Genomic DNA, 24931 nt, shown 5'->3' on the forward strand with positions numbered 1-24931 from the left:
ACCTCGGGCAAGTTTTTGATTCAGGGCCTGCAGGCACACTGCACGCACATGAAAGCATCTTGCCCAACCATATTCCCTTCTCCCACTGCCCTTCAGGAAAAACAGAAGTACAGCGTAACACATGGAATCAGGCACCACCACCACCCCTAAAAATGACAACCAAAACAGAAGTCTATAACAGACACACATAAGAAATTAACTTACCTGCAAAAACAGATTGACTTCTTGCAGTTTTTGCCTTATTTCTTGTGCAGCTCGTTCTTCCACCTCTCTTTTGTATTGTTCTATTTGGCTGCGATCCACCGTGTTAGTCTCCATATGGTGTTTGAGATTAGCCACCTCTTCTTTCAGCTGGCTTTTGCTCTTTTCCAGTTTTTCATGGCTCCCACGCATGGTGGACAACTCCTCTCGCAAATCATGATTTTCTGCTTCTAGCTGCATGCCTTTTTTAGACTCTATCTCCAGCTGCTGGGAAAGTTCATCAACCTGTAGACAGGAAAGGGGAAAAAAACAGGGAACTCAGAGGGATCTAAAATTAGTCAAATCTGTGAAAATTGGTAAAGGAGTTGGCCATCAACACTGTATTTATCATCTGCTGATTCAGTGTTAAAACAAAAGCGAAACCAGGCTCTTCTTTTAAAACAAGAACAGCTTTCACATCATTTCTGACAGCATTCCTCAGGTTCCCATCCTTCCTCAGTTCTGCAGTGGGTCACAGACCAAGAGGTACCAAACCAGCGGCATTACACCCGCAGGGCTAGGCTGAAAAGCACTAGGGCTATTCTTCTGCGAGATGTTCATACGATCATAGGAAATCAAACACACCCATACCCAGTTACATCACAGCCACATTCTGGTTTCATCAGAAAAAAAACCCCATGTATCATGCTTCAGAGGAACTGTCACATGCTGCCACACGGTCAAAGCTTCGTCACAGAACTGACAAGGCAAGAAACGGATACCCTTTCCTTCCATTACGCTAATAGATCTGGAAATAGTGGCTCAGAACACCGCTTTTGCAGCAGTGGTGGCAGAAGACAGTCTCTTTAGGTCAAAGCTACGGTTTGTTTTCAAAAGATTTCCAGGAAATATCAGACTTCCCATAGGTCCCAATGGTCAACTACAGCTTCTATCCCCTTCTTTCCCCCTCCAGAAACATCCATCGTCTATACCTATTAACCATAAAACATGATATCCCATCATCTTTTATTTTTAAAAAAGACGGGGAAACCACCAGAGTCAACACTTGAAAGTCTCTAAAATACGTAGAAACTTTACACTTATTTAAAATTGGCCAAACGTAATTCCATTCCCTGTCATTCAAAATAACTCTTCCAACAGGAACAAAAATATGCTGCTAACCTGTGAACTACAAGTGAGCCACTGTCAAGGCAGTTGACTCGTTCTACAATAATATCTTCTAAAAAGGAGCATAACTTTGAAACACAGCTATCTCAGTAATGAGCGGAGAAGCAGCTAAAAGGTTCCATGCTACCGAACAGCCAGAGCAACCTCAAAAGCATTTGTGGGTCTCCATGACAAGGGAAAGACGGACTGAGTCAGCTACTAGTAAGCAACAAGTTACAGGGTTTTTTCCGCATCACCTCACACTGCATCGTGCCCTGGGAAGCAAAGACACCATTCCGAAAAGCAAACCCCCACCTGCCTCCTGCTCAACTCGTGCCTGAGACAGGCTTCAGGGGGTGACCTTGGGCAAGGCCAACTGCACAGAGTTGTTCCGAGTGACGGTGGCGTTACTCCCCTCTCTTCCGAGAGGGAATGCATCCGTCGGAGCCCGACGATGCTGCCACGGCCTCAAGCTGCAGCCAGGCCTGTGCTGGGCCTTCACTGCTCTCAGCCCTGGCCCTCACCCATGGACGTGACGTCCCAGTAGGACTGCAGACCTGCCCATCCCTATGGACCGGCCTGGTGATCTGCACTCTTGGAGGACTCTGCTTACTGTCCCCAGAACTGTCCCCAGAACTCTTCTGCTCTTCTTGGTGAGGGCCTGTGGGGCTGATCCCTGGCCTGTGTGGTCACAGACCCTGCCAGCCTTGCTGTGGCTCTTGCTTTGCCCTTCTTCTGCAGGACAGCCTACCCCTGATGCGCCCTCGCAGATACTGCTGTGTACGTAACACTTCCATCTTTACCCCTAAGAGCTACATCAGTATTACAGTCGCCTACTACTGTGACCATAGAAGGAACATCAAAAACCAGCCAAATAATTTCAGAAATACAGCCAAGAAAACAAAAGTCAAAGTCAACAACATGAAAAGAAGTACGAAGAAAGAACAGAGGTTCCAAAAGAAAAACCACCACCACCAAAATAACCCAAACAAAGCAAAGCTCACCTTTGCTCTTAATCTGTCAGCTTCATTGACCATTTCAGAATACCCGTTCTTCACTTCTCCCTGCAAATTCAGCTGGGACAGTCCCCCTCTCGCCTCATACACCCTTAGTTTCTTCGTAGCTCTGCTCAGCAGCCTCTTCAACCTGCACAGCAAATTAGGCACAAAAACAATGAAGCAAAGAAACAAAACTGGACTTTTTCACATACTCTCATGTAAACAGCACAGACACGGCTTGCTTCATCTTTAACATGCTTGACACACCAGGAATTACCAGGAAAAACCAGTATTCCTGTGCCACATACGCTTGGAGAGTCCAGATTTCACCTGAAAAGAGGAATGAAAGACTCCCTTTTTGCCCGGAGAACTGCAGGGCAACCTGCATCTGCAGTTGTTTTGGCAGCTATTGAAAACTAGGGGCTGGTGTACAGAAGTACCTTGCAAGAACTAACACGAGGCTGGCATCTGCTCACAGTTAGGTACACCTATTTTTTACATTACAGTTCAATAAAACATGACTTCTACGCAGGGATACCTCTTCACCACGCTAAAAAGCCGTACCTCTTACAGTCTTTCTGCAGATCGAGGTTTCTTTTCATTTCTTGGTCCAGACGTAGTTCAACTGCGTGTTTCAACTCTACCAGCTTCTTCACCTCCTTTCTTTCACTCTCGCACTTTCAAAAGAGAAAAGAAAGATGTATCACACACACAGAGCACAGGAAAAATACCTACGTACCGTCTGTGCATCTGGCGCTCTCCACAGAGAAGCTGCCGGACGTCTCTATCCGTTAGCCACGTTCCACAGAATGCCACGGGACGGAATTCCTGAGGATATTCCATCCCTTCAGGTTTCACATCAAACAGACCAATACGTAACTACAGAAACAGATGCCCTCGCTGAAGCAAAGGCCATCCTCTTCTAGACAAAAAGGTGGAAAAGATGCTGGAGAACACTTTTGGCAGTGCCTCTGCTCACAGTAGGGATTACGTAGGAATGCACTTCATGGGCCAACACTGACCCATCTAAAGCTTTCATGGGATCTTCCACCAACCAGCAGGCAGGGGCTTGTGGAGGAATCTGATCTTTTGGAGTTCTTCAACATTTTATGAACTAAGTAAGAAGAATCACCTTTCTTGATCAAAGCTTAGACTTGGATACCTTTTTTCTGCTCTCTGCTTAGATCTGAGGACTAACATCCCGTTTGCCAAAACCTTCCGCAATTCCGAGAGAAACATAACAAACCAGAACAAATCAGTATTCTTTGGTCCCATGCACATAACATACCAGGTACACTGTAGAAACAAAATAATTTCAAGAATGGACAAACTTTAAATTGTTCTTTCTAAGCATATCCTTTACCTCTCTTTCTACTTTGTCAGTCTCGTATTCGAAGACTTGTTCCCTTAAATCAGTACACTTGGCATTTAAATCCTTGTTTTGCTCTTCTATGAGATAAATTTGCTTTTCCCTATCAGCTCTGAGTTTGTTCAGAGTATCATTAAACCGGTCCTGCACATCATTCACTACTTCTTCTTTCATGATCCTCTTGCTCTGTGTATCTTCCAGCTGCTGACGCAGTAAAGGGTTTTCACTCTGGAGCTGGGCCAATCGCTCCTGCAAGGACTCCTGTTTTATTACAAGTTCGCTTACTGGATCTTTCTCAAGTTGTTGAGCACGATCACATTCCTTTGCCTGACGCTGGGCTTGACTTAATTCTTTTTGTGTCATTTCTACAAGCAAAGTTTTTTCTCTGAGGGTTTGCTCCAACTGGTGAAGCTCATTTTCTAGCCTATTAGCTTTGCTTTCAGCTTTACACAGCTGCTGAGACAAGCTCTTGTTGGCTTCTTGTGTGTCGGAGAGGTCATGATGGAGCTTGTCTTGCAAGCGATGCCATTCATCACGTTCTCTGTGAAATCTTTGTTCAGCATCCTTTTCTGATGACCGATGACGTTCAAGTTCTTGAACAGCAGCATTCAGGCGGGAATGAAATGATTTGATTTCTGTCTCTAGTCTGTCTTTGCTTTCGTTTGTCTGCTCAAGTCTGGAAGTCAGCACTGCAGATTCTGTCTTTAGTAAGTCCAGCTGTGCATTGTACTGAAGAACCGTTTGTGTTAATGCTTCCTTGTTCAGTTTAAGTTCCTTTTTGAGAGCTTCATTTTTTTCTTTCAAGGTCTTATTTTCCTCTAAAGATTTTCCTTCTTCCTCCTGGTGCCTAAGTCTTACTTGATTGATTTCTAGCCTTAGCACAGCAATCTCATCTTGTAGTAACTGATTCTTGTACAACAGATCCTTTTCTCTCTCAGTGTTGGATTCCTGAATGACAGGGAACATGAATAAAGAGCCAATTGGGAAATGAATCTACAAAAAAAACTTCAGCAATAAACTGCATTTTAACATTTCTAATACTGAAGCATGACTTCAAGGATGAAGTTTCAGGCAATAAGCTACTCTGTGAACCCACGCACATGTACAATGTACGTACACAACGGAAGTGCAACATATCCTTAAAACCTAAATGAACATCCCAAATACACAATACCCCCTTAAACCTACAACCAAATAATAAAATTATTTAAAACATCTCAAGTGTAAAGCTTTTAAAATGACAGTGCTTTCTTGTATGTGCATGCCTTTATAATATTGCCTTTAAGGTTGAATTAGTTGTGCTACAGATCTGGTAAAAACAAGGCTAGAAAGGGTATTTTCCTTCTCAAATGTCTTCTGAACACTTATCCTTTTGTGTTACTGGAAGTTAGCTATGAAACTCAATCACCCCCGGAATGCAATAGTCCTGTATATTCCCTCTTTATTATATGTTTAACTTTTTTCGACTTAAACACATTCACCCTACATTTATTGGGCAGCACAGCCAAGAACAAACAAGGCTTCAAAGCACTGCACATTCTCAGGAAATTCAGTAAACTCTTTTCAAGATCTCTTTGAATACAGTGTTTATGGTTGCTTTTTCTCCTCCAGTTACTCTAACTCCTACAGAGAGTTGAATTCATTGTTGATATTCGATCATAAAATTTCAGTATGTGGAGGTGGAAAAGAAAGGCATACTTGAAGTAAGTAAGTTCAATAAGGGAATAACTAAAAAAAAAAAAAAAAAAAAAAAGAAGTAATGGAAACACAAACACTGTCAAACAACTTTCTTCCTGGTCAACCTTGACATAGGTAGCTAGGTGTCTCATTGCTAGAAACCCTAAAAAGTGATAATAAAATGTCTGTGAAATGACAAATAACAGATAGGTTAAGAAACGGGGTAAATAGTGTGTTCTATTAGTTTCCGACTTGCACAAGTAATTCAGGTACATACAGGAGTGATGCTGCTTTCCAGAACTTTTAAAGACGTAAGAGAAAACAGGAAAGGTATTTACACAGTTAAGTTACACCGGTAAACAGTAAATAAACCATCAAGAAACACGGGAAGTTATATAAGATTTGTTATGACTTTAAAACAAATATGGTGAAATCTGAATTATTCGAAAAAAAATATCTGCTTACCTCTGAATTTTTTCCTATAGATCTTCTTGTCTCTTCTTCTAGTTCCATTTGTCTCCCAAGGTGGTTGTTCAAAATTCCTTCTTGAAGGGCTCTGGCCCTCTTTTCCTGAGAGCGCTGTGTCTGTGTTTCATCACGTTCCTCTTCAACCTACAGTAATACAACTGCTTGCATCTCGAGAAAAATCAGAGCTAGCAATACATCTTCCCACTCTCCCCAGAATACCTGAAAAGATTTTTGATTCCCCACAGCTATGATAATCCACCTATAAAGAATAAATTTTAATTTTCTTCTGAAAATTTAAGAAGAAGAAATACAGGATGTTTTGTAGTAATTTCGAAAAAAGTCAGGCTTTGCCTGAAATACAAATGAAACCTAAATTCTGAAAAAGAAAAAAAGGATTAATAAACTGCAAAGCCAAAAAAGCCCAACAAAACAAAACAACAACAGACCAATTGTGAACCAACTGTTCTCTACTGCCCTCAAAATTTGGCAATAGTTATCCAATGCCTCTTCCATGAACAAAGCACCTCCTTCTCTAGGCATACTGGAATACAAGTGAAAAGAAGCAGAAAAGAAAGTGTTTAATTCATTATTTAATATACCTGTTTCAAGAGCTTTCTCAGTGTTCTTATCTCCATTTCTAAATTCCTTGAGTGTAACTCAAGTTTCTGTTTCTCCTCCCTTTCTTTACAATATTGATCTTCTTTCCTTTGCAGTTTTTCTCTCATTTTCTCACAGAGCACTTCTACTCTGAGTCTCTTTGCTTCTTCTTGTTTCAAAGAACACCTGGGATGTAACAGAGTATTTGAGAAACAAAAGCACTGATACAAAAGTAGATGTTCCACATGATGAACTTGCAGAGACAACTCAAACCATAAAAAAACTTAAATGTTTCCAGATTCCATATTTTTACTGTACTTCTCAACTTTTTAAAGAATTCTAACTTCATTCCATTGTCCACGGTATCAGTTGTACAAAATACGGAAATAAACCATTGATTGATTTACCAGTTTTTTGTAAGGTTACACAGGGAAATGCACACTAGTGTGTACACTTCTATCATAAAAAAATAAATCCTCTTCATATTAAAGCCATTATGTTGAAAAAGGAGTTTGTAGTCTCATCGGATCAAAGCATCATAAACTTTTACTATGGTTAATATACATTTTCTTAGTATACTGAGCCTACATATTACGGATTCAGTGACCAGAAGTAATACTGGTGAATCAGCACGCCACTTATCTATGGCAACAATTTTTCAGCAAGCCTTCTGTAAGGCTGCCCACAGACAGAACAAGCAGTTTCTGTTTACTCGAGAAGGATGTCAGTGTTCAAAACCAGATTCAGAAATGCATGGGGTTTAAGCTGAATACGATTAAAACCAGGTTTAAAACCTCAGTGGATCTACCTCTGGGAGAAACTACAGCAATTTCATTTTGAAGCTGACTTACAAGGAAAGCCTTATGGAAGGTCAGCTTCTTTACCAACTGAAACAATCAGCAATGAGCACTGACATGGTAAAAAACGGTCCATGGTGTGCCCATGGTACCCAAACAAGAAAGCTGCTTTGTGTTTGATCATTATTTTGACTATTTTTTCCCATATATTCACAACAGTGAACAAGAAAAAAAAAATCAAGTGTCAACGTAAGGGAAGAACTGCCAATTGAAAGCCTGCTTTAGAAATTCTGCAAGACAAGAATCAACCACCACTAAAATTACTTGAAAGACTGACAGAAACATTTGTATTTGAATGGCGTATATTGCAAGGAGAAAGCTTTACATGTAGTTTCTAGTGTAATTTCGCAAAAAGTGTAACTTTTGAAAGTATAAATTTAACGCTGCTTGGAGAATTCACTTAGAATGAAAATACTACTTCTTTATACTTGACAGATGTTTGAGGATTTTGAACACCTGCTGAAGTCAAACCCAGGCCAAGCTGGGACCGGCCTCGTCTTCCTCGTACCCCCCTCCCCCGCGCTGGGAGGCCCAACTCCCCCAGGCCCAGCTCCCGCAGCCTCCCCTCACAGGGCTGGTGCTCCTGCCCCCGGGCCAGCCCGGCATCTCCCTGCCGACCTCACACGGACTGGGCAAGATCTCCTGGGCTGGGCGGCCAAACACCGGGCCCCGGGCTCGAGACACAGCTCAGCAAGCCCTGCGGAGGGGTGGGCACTCACTGCCCCCAGTGCCCTGGCACTGCTGCCCTCCATACAGCCCAGGCCGCTGCGGGCCGCCCCAGCTGCCAGCTCACGGTGGCTCCTGCTGAGCTCGCTCTCTGCCTGGGCCGCTCCCCAGCCACGCCGTCCCACCGGGGATCACCACAAGGAGATCTCCCCTCCCAGGCCAGGGCTCTGCAGTTGTCCTTGCTGAACTGCCTACGGTGCCTGCTGGCCACCCCTGTCTGACGTGATGTCAACAGCGATGAGAAACCTCACGCCTCCGGGTCTAGCTCAGGAGTGTGGGGAAAGGGGCAATCCCAAACTTGACCTTTCCAACAAACAAACAGGTAAGCAAACAAATGCTCTAAGCTCTGGTTTGACTTGCACTGGGTGGAGTTACCAGAAACCCTAGTATTATAGGCCAACTGAAGCTGCAAGGACAAAAATGGAAAAAAAAACCCACCACCCAAACATCTCTCAAATCTCTCTTATAAATCTGATTTCCCCATACACACTCTCTTGCTCTTTTCTTGCTAGAAAACAAAGTTAGAACAACATCCAGAAGACTGTACATGGAGCTGGTATCCAGATGTTTTTCCCCTCTCCCATTATCTACTTCATAGCATAACTGGCCCACGGGATTCAAAAAACCCAAACCCAAAAGACTGGAAACTTCTCATCCTGTTGCCTGCACCATCAGTGTCTTTCGGAACAAAACCACTGACAAGATAATACATTATCAGACCACAATTTACATACTTAAGGCTTTGGATATCCCTTTTCCATTCTGCTTCTTGGTGAGCCAATACAGATTTCAAATCTTGAGTCTTCTCCGCTCTGAACTGTGACTCCTCCCTTTCATCTCCCAATTTCCTTACTTCTCTTGAGAGCGCTTTATACTGATTTTTCTGACGTTCTATTCTCTGTTCATATTCAAGAAGCATGTTTTGCATTTTCAACAAAGTAGCAGAACCTGTTTTGAGACAGAAAAGACACAAAGCTGCACAAATACTGCCCAATGCTGTTCAATGCTTTGCTGCATTAGGTGCAGGTGGCAGGTCTCGGTAGCGGGAAGGTCCCTGTGAGAAGGAGCCAGGGGTCGTCCCGTGCTGGACATGGACGGTTTCGATGGACCCACCGCAGGGCACAGCTGAGCCTCTCAGCCGTGCTGGCAGCTCCTCAGGAAAAACAAACGTAGGAAAGGGCGAAACCACCACACGGGCAGAGAAGGGGAAAAGCATGTGAAAACCAGCCCCGCAAACGAACACCCAGGTCAGCGAAGGAGGAGGGAGAGGTGCTGCTCCAGGTGCCAGAGCAGAGATTCCCCTGCAGCCCCTGAGAGAACCATGCTGGAGCAGATACCCACAGCGCAGTGCTGCGCAGGACCCCGTGCCAGAGCAGGCGGATCCTTCCCGAAGGACCTGCGACCCATGGAGGGCCCAGGCTGGAGGAGATTTTCCCCAAAGGACTGCAGCCTGGGGGAGGACTCACACTGGAGCAGGGAAAAGGGACGAGGAAGGAGCAGCAGAGAGAAACTGCTACGTCCCGACTGCAGACCGCAGCCTCCCCGTGCTGCCTGGGGAGGTGGCCGGGAAGGAGCGCAGCAGAGCTTGAGCAGGGGGGGTGCCGACGTGTCCTTCTCAGGTTTTGGGTCTTTGTTTCTCACTATCCAAATGTATTTTAATCGGTGGAGTCTGTTTTGCCAGTGACAGTCACTGGGAAGTGACAGCCCTGCCTTCACACTGACCCACAAGCTTTTTCACCCCGTTTTGTCAAGGAGGGGCAGTGGCAGCACTGGGCGGGGAGTTTGGCCTTCAGCCAAGGTTAACACTTGCCTAATGAAATTTTAGCATAGTTTAAGAGCCCTAGTAAGTGCTGCTTATGTTTATATAATGCCTTGTGCATATATGCAAGCATCTTGATTTCTGTTATACATTTATTTATTTATTATTTTTAAGCAAAGCCATTATTTTGCTGTACTCCTTGTCATTAGCTGTTGAGGGGTGTGCTGGCTGTGGCTGGGATAGTGTTAATTTTCTTCACAGTCGCTGGTACGGGGCCAAGTTTTACAGCTGTGCCGCAAACAGGGTTGGTAGCACGGGGATGTGTTCCTTATGGCCCAGCAGCGCTCACACAGAGCCAAGGCCTTTTCTGCTCCTCACCCCACCCCACCAGCCAGCAGGCTGGGGGTACGCAAGGAGCCGGGCCGGGACACAGCTGGGACAGCTGACCCCAGCTGACCCAAGGGATGTGCCATGCCACGCGGCATCATGCTCAGCATATAAAGCTGGGGGAGGACGAAGGAAGGGAGGGACATCCAGAGTGATGGCACTTTGTCTTCCCAAGTATTTGTTATGCGTGATGGAGCCCTGCTGTCCTGGAGATGGCTGAACACCCGCCTGCCCATGGGACGTGCTGGATGAATTCCTTGCTTTGCTTTGCTTGCGTGCGTGGCTTTTGCTATTGAACTGTTTTCATGCCGACCCATGAGTTTTCTCACTTTTCCCTTTCCGATGCTCTCCCCCACCCCACTGGGGTGGAACAAGTGAGTGGCTGTGTGGTGCTTAGGTGTTTAGGTGTGGCTGGGCTTAAACCACATCAGGGGGATATAAAGAAGAAAAAGCTCTTGCTGACTTTTGATGACCGCATTAGAAGGAGCTGAACTGTACTTTGCAAGAAACTGCTTCTCCAGCTCTGACTAGACAGAGAACCAATGATAATGTAAGGCACTTGGCTGATAATACAGGCAACATCTCGGGTCAGGTGACAGTTTCACAGCTTTTGAGGGGGATCTCTAATCATAAAGAGATACTATATCAAAAAAACAATACTTAGGAGTGCATACAAAGAAACCATGTTTTAAGGGGAACTTGTAACAGCTGAAGACGGTGACTTGAAAACATACCGGTATGATCCACACGAAGCTGTTCTAACAGCAGCATAGCCTCCTTGTAGGTTGAAGTTCGTAATTCCACATCCTCTGAAGTTGGGTCAGATGAGCGAGTTAAACCAGGGTCATCAGTTACTTCCACTGGGATGCTGACCTACAAAAAATACAGTACTTTCTGTAATTCCACTTTCTAGTATTACAGACCATTACAAATGCATGAATGATTCATTCTCTCCTTCACAGCCCACAGATTTGTCTCAAATACAATAAAGCTGCATACCAGCAGCAATTTGTACATCTGGTTGATCACTACATAAACACTGCTCCCATCTAAGTGATTAAAAGTTGATAGAAACTGTTTATCAAGAACTTCGTTTTACAGTACCTTGTTCTTTTCACTCCCAGTTGTTGCTGCAGGTCTAGAAAACAGAAATATATTTCAGTACTGGAATGCTTACATTGCAGTATGAATAATACCTGAAGTTCGTTTGAAAACCTCATTTCAGAAGTGAATTAAACTAAAATCTGGTATAGTAACTTCGCTAGATATAGTTCAAGACTGAAACAATTATTGTGTGCTATTAATGTCTACCGAAAGGCTAATTTTTCCGCAAAATATTAAGCAAATAGTTGAAATAACTGTTCCCTAAACTTCACGCAAAGTGACAGAAATCTTACAGCTACAGACATGTAGCTATACGCTTACGTGCATTCCCTGTTTAATACCAGGGGTTTAGCTCCCTTCAGTACCGAGAATCCTTCTCCTACAGGTCAAAGAACTGTAATTTTGGATTCTCTGGTGTCCTGGGTCTGGCTGGGATGCAGTTTATTTTCTTCACAGCAGCCCACACAGGGCTGTGTGTTAGATTTCTGACCAAAACAGTGTTGATAACACACCAGATTTTTAGCTAGGGCTGAACAGTGTCAACAACTTCTTTTTCTCACTTTGCCACAACCCGCACAAGTAAGTTCAGGGTGGGCAAGAAGTCAGGAGGGTACACAGCTGCAAGAGAAAAGGTGGAGCGGGGAGCAGGGCAAAAAATCCTGAGATACCTGCAGTGAAAGAGTGATGTTGCTTTTCTGTAAGTCTCTCCTCGCCCTTTTTAAACACATAAAATACTTCTATGCCTGTGCACACACTCATGTAATTAATCAGAATTTGTGCACAGTGACCTTATCATTAACTTGGCCAGCATGCTCAAAGCACTCTAAACAACAGCAAAGTGTTTGTCAACACAAAGTGCACCAGGTAGTGTGGTCACAAGAAAGAACAAAAATCTTCATATGCATCAGATTTACAAAAAGCCTCAACACACAACAAAACCCCAAACTTGCCTCTAGCTCTTAGGCCAATTTACATCATTAAGTAAGTTTTGTTTTCAACGTTCCTTTTATGCATACCTTCCTTCATCCTCAGATGTTTCACTGGAAGTGCTATCATCCTGTACTTGACCATGATTGCCACTGGAAGAGCTCATCTGCTGATGAGCCTTCTGCTTTGAAGGCTGCCTTCTACTTTTCTTTGCAACTTTGGCATTCAGGGCAATTTTACTGCATTAAACAGAAAGGGGAAAAAAAAGTAAATCACCAAGTGAGTAGGCTTACAAAAAATATTTCTGTGAAACAGACATAAGATGATGTCCAGAAACGACTGAGACAAAAAATATCTACTATAAAAACACAGACTTGACTGCAAAGATCGTGGAAGATACCCAAGTACTTAAAAAACCTGCCCCTAGGAGTGAGGGGGACATGTGGAATCTGAGCTAGAGCCAGGTTAAGCTGGAATACCTATAATATCCATGTTACAGAAAACATCTAGAGCAGAGATTCCTTTGAAGGACAGACAGGAAAAAACTCCTGCTTTAGGTTTACATAAAAATACGTGTGCCTTCTTTAGACTTTTGAGATTCGTTTGGTAATGTCATCTTTTCCCCTCTCCCGACAAAGGGCATATTAACTTAATGAAAAGGAAAACACCAACTGCACGGAGATCACTAAAATCACCTAGAAAAGGGAGTAGTAGCAAACCCCAGGTTCCTACTTTTCTTTTCTAGGTGGCCATTTCCTACAAAAATAACTGCTTTTTCCAGTCTTCAGTTCTGGTTTTGAAGATGCATTTTGCCTCAGTATTGACAAGGAAATCACAGGAATTTGGGTGGGGGTTTTATTTTTTATTTCCTTTTCTTTTTTTAGAGCAGGCAATAGATTTGAATATCGTGAGCGTTGTGTTTTCTAAAAAGACATTTTCTTCACTTTTGGAGAAGCAGTGGACTACTCACTATGGCTTTCACCACTGAGGAAACTACTTCACCTACCACAGTATTAGAAAACCTAAGACACTTACATAGTACTACAAATAAGAACTAGAGATCATTTCCTTAGCTTACCATTTCATTGGCATTTCAATCAATTTTGAGCTCTCCCCAGATGAAAAATTCTTTTTGTCTTTTTCTTCTATAGTGTTTTCATTCTCCATTTTCAAACAGTCATTCTTCCTTACAGTAATCTTTTGTTTCATTTGCCGATTAGTGATGTTGTCTGATGGTATATTTAATTTACCAAGACATTCCTGTTTCGCCACCGCCTGCACTTTTGAAATTCTTCGTTTGCTTTTTTCCTTCTCAACCTATAAAAAGAAAGTTAAGCTTCATGTATTTCTTAGTAGTTCTAAAAGACAGAAACACCACATCCAAGATTGATTAATTCAGGGTTTACCCCTGAAATAATATAACATTAGAGAAGCCTTTTCACAAAATTACACTACAAAGCGTATCATGTCATTGAAAGTGCTTTGAATTCACTCATGATTAAAGATAACAAGAAGACAGCCCTTAGAAAGAAAACAATAGTGTCTCTTAAAACATGAGAACAACAATGAAGTGAAAGCATTACTGATGGACAAAGAGTTAGGAGGACTGCACAATGTCAGTTGTAACACCGCCAGAAAAGAATATCAAGTGGAACTGCGCTGGGCTCCTGCTCCCTGAACAAGGGGAGAAAAGAAAAAAAAAGATCCCAAACCCACAAACACAAATGGTTTCACAGGAAAGAGGAATTTTAGTGAAAGGCAATGAGGACACACCATGCAGATATCACAGCACATGAATTATTAGTCAAGACCCTGTTCAGAAGCTATTTTCATTCTTTGATTCAGAATCAGAACCGATAGAGTTCTATGGATTTCTTCTTAAGGCAATGTAGTGATAACTACTTGCACTGGAACCCAGTGCCACCTGCTGTTAAACTGGAGCAATAATGCATTCCGTTTTCCAAAAATGGGGAAAAAGACAACTCTCCACTGCTCTCTTTGTTCACAAGTAACATTTCCATTAGAACAAACCCCAATTTGTAGGAAGCATCCTCCTTTAATGATGAACAGCTAAAGTGAACAGGACCGTTGATCCAGAGCGAGATTAAAGAATAAAGAGTAGCAGGTGAACTACCTCTTCTGGCAGCTGTACCTTCTCTTTCTCCAAAGCCAGGAATACTATTTGCAGCATTCCTACCTTACCCTTAAATCTTCCCGTATCTTGGTTTAGTTTTTCATCAAGATTCCTTTTCAGCATGACGTATGATTGCTGAGCATTTGCAAAAAGACTTTCCATTTCTGCTTCTCCTATTTTGTCGATAAAGCAGTCCCTGGGAAAGTCATCACTAAATCCAGAGTCTTTTCCAAGTTCCCTCTCTGTTACAAAAAGTGCATTTTCACCACGTGGAGAAACTGTCTTATTGTAGGAATAATATCAGAAATGTCATCCAAAAGACTGGGTTTTAAGCTGTATCTCGGGGAGTATTCAGGACCTCCCACTACGTTTCTACTACTTCCATTTGCTAGAGGCACCTTTGTATCATCCATATTATTTGTGCAATCTTCTTCATCTGTACTCCAGGTATCTTCCATGTTTGCATTTCAGTTATCTTGATCAGGAAGGACACCAAGACTCGGATTACAGTTTCCATTTTGGGTACTTTTCCACCTAGCGTAAGTTTAATGTCTCCAAATTCACCTTTACTTTCTAAGCTGTTACTTGATTCTGTTGCATGAGATGAAACAGCATGAGAACTCTTCAGCTCAGCACTGAAGCCATCTTCTGACATTTCTTCCACAAGGGAAGGAGTTTTCCCACTTTCATTAATTTCACCAAGCAGCTGCTTTAGTTCTGCTGTAACGTTTTTAAAACTTGTTTTCAATTCCCTCTTCTCATTTTCAACCCACATTCTTGCATCTCTTTCTTTCCAAGGTTTTGGACTTAGAACTGCTTGTCAGCACCGTGCAATTCCTCATTTTCTGCTGTGAAATTTCTGATGTGAAAATTTCTGCCTTATCAGTGTGATTTTCATGTGCTGTTTTTTCTATCAAGTTGATAGTTTCTCAAATATATTTATCCTTAAGTAAACAGGTACAGACAGAAAGATTATCAAGAAAAATTACTACAGTTAATCTATGCAATTTCTGTTGCAAACTCATCCTATAATAGAAATAAAGCATTTTGAAAGCCATTTTCACTACAAAAATCAAGGGACACTAAATGAAAGGTTCACTGCATCACCATCTTCTTAACAAGAGAAGGACTCAGAGACAGCGGTTTCTTGGGTTAGGTTTGCCTAGGCATTAGGGTTGCTTTTACCTTTTAGCCTGCTTGCTTGCTGTAACTGCCGGCATTTGTCACAGAGCATGTTTATTTTTCATGTTTTATTGCTTTAATACCGTTTTTCATTAAAACTGCCAACATTTTTCTCACCCACCCTCCTCCCTCCATCGCGCTCTACCGTCTGGCATTGTACAGTCCCCGGCCACCTAAGCTAACCCAACGGGAATGAACATGACAAGCTTCTTACCGTTCACCACACAGAGAACTGGCTAAGGGAGGATTATTTCTTCACCCAAGCTTCAGAAATAATAAATTCCACTCCAAGGTGCAAAGGAAAGGATTTATTAGGGGAACCTGCCTGCTCCTGCCCTCATCCCAGGAATCAGGAACCCAAGCTCGCAGGAAAACCGCACCATGCCTTAACCCTACCCAGCCCCCTCAAGTCCCTGTCCCCACGCTCTGTTTCTCAACAGCTCCCACTGCTTCTGCCCCGTGTCACAGTCCTGCCCACACGCCCCTTCCCCTCGTGGTGCCTCCTGAAGAGGGCCTGCAGCCTTGGTGTCCCAGCGGGCTGAGACCGTCATGCTCCTCGCGCTCCTCTCGTCAGCCAGGCCCTGTTCTCCCGCGGCAAAGACCCCTCCGCTCACAAGAGGGAAGGAGCACCTCAGCCAGACACCACCTGTCTCACCCTCCCCCTTCCCAAGCTCACTGGCCAACTACTACCACCTTGCAACAGGCTTAAGTCCTGCGCTTTGCCTGCTAGAATTAGGCACGTCCCTCTCTCGTGATGCCCGGCTGTGGGGTGGAAATCATTTGCTACGCTGTCCCTTCGGGTGTTCCAGAGGACGCCAGACCCCGCTGTGCAGCCCTGCCCCGCACGCCCGCCACAAGCAGGACGCCTGCCTTATTCCCCTCTAGGATACCCTCCGAGAAAACCCTTTTCAAACACTTCACGTGGCCAAACAAGAGCGTATTTTGCAGAGGCTGGGGAAGCCTCAGAAAGGTCACCACATTTCAAGGTGTTCTCTTTGATCTTTGTCTTACAAAAGAGGAATACCGGCGTGTTTCATCAAACAGATCAGCATATTATAGACAAATCTCCCTCTTCACTTGAACGTGCATTTTGCACAGGCAATAAAACCCACATTTGGCTGCACTGTTTCTCAGAAGTGCACAAGAGGAAAAACACCCCTCAAAATGTAAGCAAACCAACTGAAAACAAATCAGTGTAACAGCAAGCATCCGACATAGTGACAAGGATTTAACCCCACCATAAGAAGACTGTATCCAACTTTACTTCAGACTGTAAACACAGCCTTCACCTACAGGACGTCCCTTCTGCATTATTCCCCAACTGGTACGTTTTCTTTACCTTAGTGTATAACACAGCCTACTGAATCAGACTGCAATCCAAAATACTTGGGTTTACATACCTGCACCCCATAATATTCAATGCCACCATTCATGTCTTCTTTTTCAGCTCATTATGACATATGAAAGGTAGATCCCGAGTTCTCACCTGCAGTGAAAAACCACACATTTTTATAAACAGTATGACTTAATACTACTTATTTACACCTAGAGTGCATCTTGAATCACCCTACTTGTGACAAAAATCTTAACATAAAATAAAAAAAATACTACATGCAGGACTGGCCATTTAGTAAAGGAGAAATCCTTCAGATGAGAGTTCTACGCCAACAGCAAAAACTTCCCTGCCATTCTACACTCCAGATGCTCAAGAGACAGCATCACAAACTCCAGGCAGAAGCCCTTCACAACAAACCCTGAACTTTCAGTCACGTTTTAGCTCCTAGGCAAAGCGTAACAGTAAGGTATCAAAAATTAAGACGGGGGGAAAAGTGCTTGGCCAGATCATAGCTTTCTTCTGCTACGTTATCATCCAAGAATGTCCAGGTGTTCAGACAGGTCAGCCCTAAACCACATACACTTTCAGCACTATGCCACAAGAACCCGAACCCAAAGAGATACAAACACATCCAAAGGACACGTAATGCAAACAAGGTAACTTCCTTTACAACTTGCCAGCAAGCGCCGTGACAGCTGGTGTTAATTAACAAATACTAAGCCCTTCATTGCTATAGCGCGCACCCACACCGTAAGTACATTCCTAAGGCAGACATCGATAAAAGCTCACTTCAGCCTGTACGTGTTTACAGACAAACATTTAGTCCACCACGAAGTTACCGGTGTGGCGCTCCCCTGAAACTATCCGTGAGCGTGCTCCGTGTCTGTCTGCAGCTGGAAGCAACACACCAGGTGATCCTTCTTCCGGACTTTCAGAATCCGTCTGTAGAGCATAAAACATGGGCGTGAGCATCGGTACAAATTCTCAACTCATTTCTACGCAAAATGTTCCTGCTAAGCCAACTTGCACAGCATGGAATCACAAAAGCCTTTGATCAGCCCCTTGGAAAGGGCACGTCAAGACACAGTATATGGGAAAATCACAGCAGACTTGTGTGTTTTCAGATCTTAGGCAAAAACCTCACAACTCATCTAAACTAGTCTGTCACGCTGGCAAACTGCACAGCCGCAAGGGAGAATTAACACGGTAACTCGAGCTGTGGGTTGCCAACCCGTAACTGCAGGTCTGGGGGGGACCCAACTTTCAGACTGAACTGGTACCCGAATACTCAAATTTGTGCTGACGTTCCCCAGGCACACGTCCTGCAGTGGGGAGCGAACACATTGCTATTCCCAGTTGCAAGGGTTGAACAAAGACGAGCAAGACAAAGCTTACAGAAACCAAAGCTACCTAAACCCCCCCAATAATATTTTAGCCTTGTATTTGTAAGAAGGAGACGGGGAAGAGTTCCTTCTTCCTCACAAGAAAAGTCAGAGGGCGTAAGCTACAGACTCTGCTCGTTTTCTTCTAACCCATTCCCACAGACAGGAAGAACTAAAAGGGCAAACACAGCCAGCACGTGTGGTATTTCTGTTGAACGCTACTCTCAAAAAGGGTCAAAAAGGTAGAAAGGCTCTTTCCCAAAGCAGCTCATCATCTAGGCTGCAGACCCTAAGGGCAACCACTGAACACGTCAGCGGAATAGAGTTGTGTGGTGAAAAAGCAACAATCCCGCCAGCCCCCGTGAGGAGCTCAGACTATTTTAAGCAGCAAGAAACTTCACTGCCGCAATACTGTACCAGAAACCCAACTCCAAGGGCCAGCTGCCATGAGACCCAAAGCATTAGCTCGACCTACCTTCATCCCAAGCCTCGCTGAACAGCTAGCACACAGCACAAGTATTTCAAGGGCCCCCAGTTACAAACATACAGCAGAACCAGGAGAAGGGGAAATAAGCCTCAGCCGCGGCAGGGCCCAAGCTCCGAGTGCTTCTGGATCTCGCTCCCCACCCCCGCCCCACTGGGAACCCCGGTGTCCTTCACGGGAAATACCTCAGAATCCCAGGGAGATTCAGCATCTTCCTCTTCCTCTGCTCCCACCGCAGTCAGGGCACCTACAAAGGCAGTAAGAGGTGAGACACTGAGCCCTTCTATTTCACTCTGCTTTTCCCCATCACCCCTGCGCCCAAAAGATGCACAGCAGTTCTGTTGCTGAGGACAAACTAAGCAGTGAGTGTTGAATTCAAGGGTTTCTTCACACCCAGCACACAACATCATGGTACTTCCTTTGGATCGCCACCTCTCCAGCAGAAGATGGCTATGCACAACAGCTGACACAGCTACAAGCAGCACTGAAGACGTGTTTGGGTCACACTCAGGAAAAGGCTCCAGCACGCTGCAGCCCTGTGGCATACAGAGTTTAGGTCACCTGCTCTCCAGTCCACAGCTCCAGAAATTGCCACTGACTACCACTATCCACTGTACAAGAAGTACCATAGAAACACCACCCGACACATCTTCACGCTAAAATCACCAAGAAACAATGCTCCTTTTGTAGCACTGCCAGAAAAGACCTTCCTTGACTAGCAGTTTTTACCCTGCACCTTCCCAGAAGGTAGACACCTAAGCATTGCCATTGAAAAAGAGGAGAGGCTCACCGCCCAAAATCTCACCCCAAACACACAACTTGTCTCTATCTCAGGGGGCTAACATCTGAATCTCTTCTCTACCAGACACACGCAAGGCTCAGTCTCAGTAGGTTCCTGGCCAGATTAAACTATCTTCATTTCTCTGTTTTAAGCTAGTCCGTTAGGTAAAACTGATTCAGGATTCGCTCTTGTGGAGACATGCACACAAAAAACGGGAAAGGAGCTAGAGACCAGTGAGGGCACCCGTCCTAGCAGAGGGGAACTGCTGGTTCCAGCCTCAGCTAGGACTACTCACACTGTGCCAAATGCAGGCTTATGGTAAAATGCACAGACAGAAGAGCATGTATAGGCACAACACCTGGAATACAGCAGGTTCTGCCAGGCCCGCTCTGTAGCATTTGATCAGCAGCTACACACGCTCTGGTAACATCTACCACACCACTCTACTCTCTGGAGACACACAGTGGAAAGTGTGCCTTCTCCTCCTGCTCCAAGACCTGAGGTGAGTACCAGAGTGCTCAGCCCTGACTGACGGGGCAATGCTTTCGAGCACACTCAAGCGTGGCACTGGAGAGACTTTCTACGTTTTAAAACTGGACAAGGTGAGGCACTGGAACAGAACAGCTTTCTCTCAGATCGACTCAAATCTTTCCCAAGCTTCAGCCAAGAGCAACCACAACTTTTCAGTCTGACAGTACGGGCCAGAAAGGGGAATACTACTGTCACACCAAGACTCTCTAATCCTCCTCTTTTTCAACTGTGCGTTTTGTTCTGATCGCTTCAGGGAGAACACAGCAACAAAAACAAAGAATGACACCTGCTCCATGTAGCATCGTTTGGAATCCAAGGCCACAATTTGTTCTTCAGGAATGAATGAAAAGGAACAAAAGCTACTTTCCTCCTTGCCAATGCCCACTAGGGTTCACAGGCAAGGGAAAACCTTACTGTTTCAGAAGTCAATCACCATTTCAGTTCATTTACTGTGCATTAATATTTATAGAGGAAGAACTGGGATCAGTATTCACTAACTCACTTCTCTCACCAGTGTTGTCTTTGGAAGCACTGTGGACTTGATGGCTATCATTACAAATAGAGTTTTTCACACCCTCAACAACTGCAGTTTGTAGCTCTTCACCTGTGTCTTCCTTTTCCTGCTCCTTCTCCTCTTCTTCCTGTTCAGGTGATTTTTCCTAAAAGAGATTGACCAAACAGCTGGAAATAGCAGAAGCAAGCACCTTCTTAGCCACCCATCGACAACTTTAAAAATGCTTTTCCTGTGTAAGACAACAGGGAAACTTTGTTGAGCTTTGTTTTACAAGGCCTTCAGTTTTTCCATGGGACTCTATGAGGAGACAGCAATGACATTAGCCCTAAGTCATTAGCCCTGGCTCTGCAAAGCTCCGGAGAAGCAATTCTTCATGTCAGCCTAACTCTAGCTTTCATTTCAGTTACATTGTTTTGGAACACGCTCCTTTTCCTCTACTTTGCTCCAGGAAAATCACTAACTTCCTGCTCTCAATCTTATTCAAACTTTTTGCTTCCTCTATTTCAGCCATCACACCAGGTATTTTACTAAATGGCAATAAATCTTGACAGATAAAAACTGTACATACAACTGAGAAAAAATGAATTTATTTCAGAAAAATTATACTGCCTATTTGTTTTCCTGCAAAACCACTGCAACCAATAAAAAAATATTGAAAATACTGCCCAACACTATTCTTATACCTAAGAAACTGCTTTGGTTAGGAGTAAAGGCATTTTCTAATATAAAAAAAGGATGATCAAAAGATGGATATACATGAAATATTAACAGAAATCCAGTTTACCTTTTGGTTCTTACCTTTATCACCCTTAGAAAATACCTTTGTGATTGAATCATCCTTATATAACTTACTTTGGTGCCTGAGTGAAATGCTGCTCTTACATTTTCTTCATGCCTATTCAAGCACAAGTGTTCACTTTCTTGTTTCAGTGCTTCACAGACTTTATTATTATCTACTTCACATTGCTCTTCTTCTGTATCTTCATGATCCACATGTTCAAGAAAGACAGAGTTTGGTCTTTGACTTTCAAGCCTTGGGTTTTTTCCTGCTGACAAAGAACTATTATCGCTTTCAAAGCCATTACTGAAGCTTGACTTTTCCTCCTTAAGACCACAACTATCTGAGAGAAGCTGAGGTGTCTCTTTTTTCCAGTCTGTCATCTTAGATTCTGCAAAAAGGGAGTCATCATTTCTGCGAAACTTCACCCCAGTCATGCTTTTCTTGTTCCAACTTTCTTGTTTATCTTGCAAATTATTTAGATTTTGAAAGACAGTTTGCTTTGGTACTGACTTGCAAGATACTTCATTATTCACCGTCTTTGGAGACATGGCAGTTATGTCAAAACAACAAAAGGAGTTATGGAAATGGCAACAGGCATGTTACCAGATTAATGGAGTAATCTGGGAATGTCTGGAAAAGGAACCAAGTCAAGGATGGGCAGGATGGAGAAAGGACTTGGCCAGGGACAAAGGCTTAGGAGGGGATAATACCTTCATTTTAACAACATGACTTATGTTTTCTGAAGTGACCAAGTGCTGTGTTTTCAAAATGCTACTTTTCTCATTTACTATAGGAAAAGAATTATATAAAAGTAGATTGGCTAAGTAGTTTTTTAAACATTAGTATACTATGCAATCTGTTCCAAATAGCTTACTGTTTTTCCTGAACTGCTGGGAAACATTCATTAACAATGTCAAATTTGGCTTCTGCAGCTTCTGTAAATAAATGATTATTTTCTTTTAGAACACTAACGACAACAACAAATCCTTTGGTCACATCAAACCTTGAACACTAAATGTAATCAGGCTGTCCTTTTGATAGAAGTATAGGATGGAGCCAACACCTGACCACTATCTACAAAAACACTCCTCACATACGCAATTCAGTGAGTATTTCACCCCCAAAATACCATGCAGGCACCCTTCTGAAAATTGTTTCCACAACTATGGTTACATGCATAGCAGTTTTAAAAATCTGGGTTTAATATTTGTAGTACTTCAGTAAAATTCAGTTATATTTAAGATCGCAGCTTCTGGATGCTTACTTGCAAGTGTGCACAAGGGAAGTAACTGTTAAGAACCCTAGGTTTAATGCATTGATTAGTCCCTGCAAGTACACTTACCAGAATATCCTTACATTTCAAAAACATGCCCAAAAAATGCATAATTTATATTTAAATCAGTGCAAGAAAATGAAATCATGTTAAAACTAAACATGCTTGCACCTCCAGTATTACAGAGTAGGTTGAACTAGAACACCGGTTCCTCATCGCTGCAGAATCCCAGAGCAACAGAACAGATGCTCCAGACATCCCTGCAGAAGTTAATAATTCTTCAGAACACTAGCAAAAAAAGCAGGCCTGAGAGCTTGTAGCTGACAAAAAGAATACTGCCTAAGCATTCAAAAAAAGGAGGGAAAACATGCAATGTGAGATTACGTGCAAGCACAGAATGCCATCTCAATAGAAGAAAAAAAGATGACCCATTTGAGTAACTCATCCGCTGAGCACTCTTGAGTAACCTGACGAGGAGGAAAGGAGAACTAGGTGATGAAGGATTTCAGTACCTCTTCATTAAAAAGTGCCCTTTATCAGTTAGGATTCTATCACGAAATCTACAGGAAACATTAACAGTGTTTGGGGAAGAACAGAACAGGTTATATTAGTAACTTATAAACTTAAAATCTGACTCAAATGACCAAGAACAAACAAAACTGTGGTGGTTTATCTCGTCGCCTATGGCTCTTTTGCCTCAAACCACAAATCTACTGCGTGCTCTGCCACAGCTACAGGTCTTTTAGGAAAAACTCACAGCAAAAGAAAGGCTGGCAGGTCAGAGACTGCTTCTAAGGAGAAAACAATATTGGCTAGCACTGTAGTTTCTTTCAATCCCCCAGAAAACTTGCCTTCAGATCACTTATTTTTATAGGACATTTACTGTAAATACACCATACCTTGGGAGAAAAATCGAGTTCTTCCTCAGAAGTATGCCAACTGACATCGCTCCCCTCCTTCTCCAAGCTTCTTAAAAAGTAAAGCAAAATGAGTACTGTGTCTCTCCAATCATTCCTCAGGTATGTGCTGGGTATGTTTAAAGTCTTACCTGATTGAGTCTCCTTGCGACAAGTCGTCTATTGCTCTTCAAACATTAATTGACATGTTGAAATTAGATTTGGCATGCCAAAAATCAACCAGCACATACAAACATTTAACCTGGACAACTCTACATGTCATAACAGAATGAAACTTTGGGGAGTCAACTTTATGTAAGACAGCATGAATGAATGCATGCATTTCCAAACAACTGCTTTCTCAAGTCACACTGAATTGACAAAACAAAAAAGACTAGAGTTTTATCTCCTTTGAACTTTTATACCTAAAAGTTTAAGAACTACCTCTAAACTAAAAAAACCCAGCATAGCATGAATATGCTACGTTAATAAACAGTTAACAAAATACTGGTGCTTTAGCAAGACAGTAAATAAATGAACTTCTGAAGTATTCATACTGCACACACAAGCACACACTGTTGACAGAGATATTACTGGTTTATATACTATACTAGCTGGTGCTCTACCCACTTACAGGTTATCCTGAAAAGGTAAAAACCGTCAAAAAGCATAACCAAGATCTAATGCCTATCCTCAGGCAGAAAAATCCCCAGCAGTTCTCTACGCTGCACCAAAAAGGGTATTCAAGAGGCAAGACAGGCGTAACCAGGGCATTCTATACTACGCTCCAAGCTTTCATCCATGTTAAGACAGCAACTTGCACACAGGATCACAGGATAAATCAGGTCACAAGGGACCTCGGCAAGTCTCTCAGCCAACCGCCTCCTCAAAGCGGACTCAGCTCTGAGGTCAGATGAGGCTGCACAGGGCTTTTTCCACTCTGATCTTGAACCATTCAAGGAGGGAGACTGCACAACCTCTCTGTTTTACTGTTCTCACCATGGTGAAGCTGCCCACATTCCATTAGAAATTCTCTTGTTTCCATTTATGCCTCTTGTACCTTTGCTTCATGTGACACACCACTGGGAGGCACCTGTCTCTGTCTTCTCCTTATACGTGCTAGAAGCTGCCACTGGGTCCCCTTCAAAGTCATCTCTTCTCTACACTGAACAAGCCCAGTTCCCCCAGTCTCTCCCCAAAAGGCAAGTAGCCCTGCTCCTGGCAAAGTTTGATGGCCCTCCACTGAACTCGCTCACGGATGAAAGACCACTCTCTCTTGCACTGGGGGCTCAAAATTATACCCAGGGAGCTGGACACAACCCAGGGACTGCCAGGTAGCAGCGTACAATCCCCTTCCTCAGTCCCCTGGCTATGCTGCTCTTCATACAGCCCAGGACACCGTTAACCTTCTCAGCCGGCAG

The 24931-nt window shown here is 43.4% G+C and overlaps 2 protein-coding genes across 2 annotated transcripts in view; both read right to left on the reverse strand.

Moving 5' to 3' along the window:
• Positions 1-17166, reverse strand: part of LOC308057425 (ankyrin repeat domain-containing protein 26-like) — a 28666-nt gene extending 11500 nt beyond the window's left edge. Inside the window, exons 1-11 of the mRNA XM_080411531.1 lie at positions 16933-17166; positions 13295-13533; positions 12306-12455; positions 10920-11323; positions 8774-8987; positions 6459-6642; positions 5857-6003; positions 3709-4662; positions 2910-3022; positions 2352-2493; positions 205-486 (exon numbers count right to left, since the gene is read on the reverse strand). Coding sequence (XP_080267657.1) covers positions 205-486; positions 2352-2493; positions 2910-3022; positions 3709-4662; positions 5857-6003; positions 6459-6642; positions 8774-8987; positions 10920-10956 — 2073 coding nt within the window. The 5' untranslated portion in view covers positions 10957-11323; positions 12306-12455; positions 13295-13533; positions 16933-17166. The remainder of the gene's footprint in view (positions 1-204; positions 487-2351; positions 2494-2909; positions 3023-3708; positions 4663-5856; positions 6004-6458; positions 6643-8773; positions 8988-10919; positions 11324-12305; positions 12456-13294; positions 13534-16932) is intronic.
• On the reverse strand, positions 14456-17840 carry LOC308057434 (uncharacterized protein; the record flags this gene model as incomplete). Its single annotated transcript, XM_080411538.1, is given in 6 exon segments — positions 14456-14817; positions 14821-14855; positions 14858-15161; positions 15164-15202; positions 15205-15278; positions 17708-17840. Coding segments are annotated over 6 exon segments (807 nt in total). The 3' UTR covers positions 14456-14595.
• Between the last annotated feature and the right edge of the window lie 7091 nt (positions 17841-24931).

The sequence above is a fragment of the Falco punctatus genome (genome assembly GCF_963210335.1).
Source record: "Falco punctatus genome assembly, contig: scaffold_91, whole genome shotgun sequence".
In the NCBI taxonomy this organism is placed as follows: domain Eukaryota; kingdom Metazoa; phylum Chordata; class Aves; order Falconiformes; family Falconidae; genus Falco; species Falco punctatus.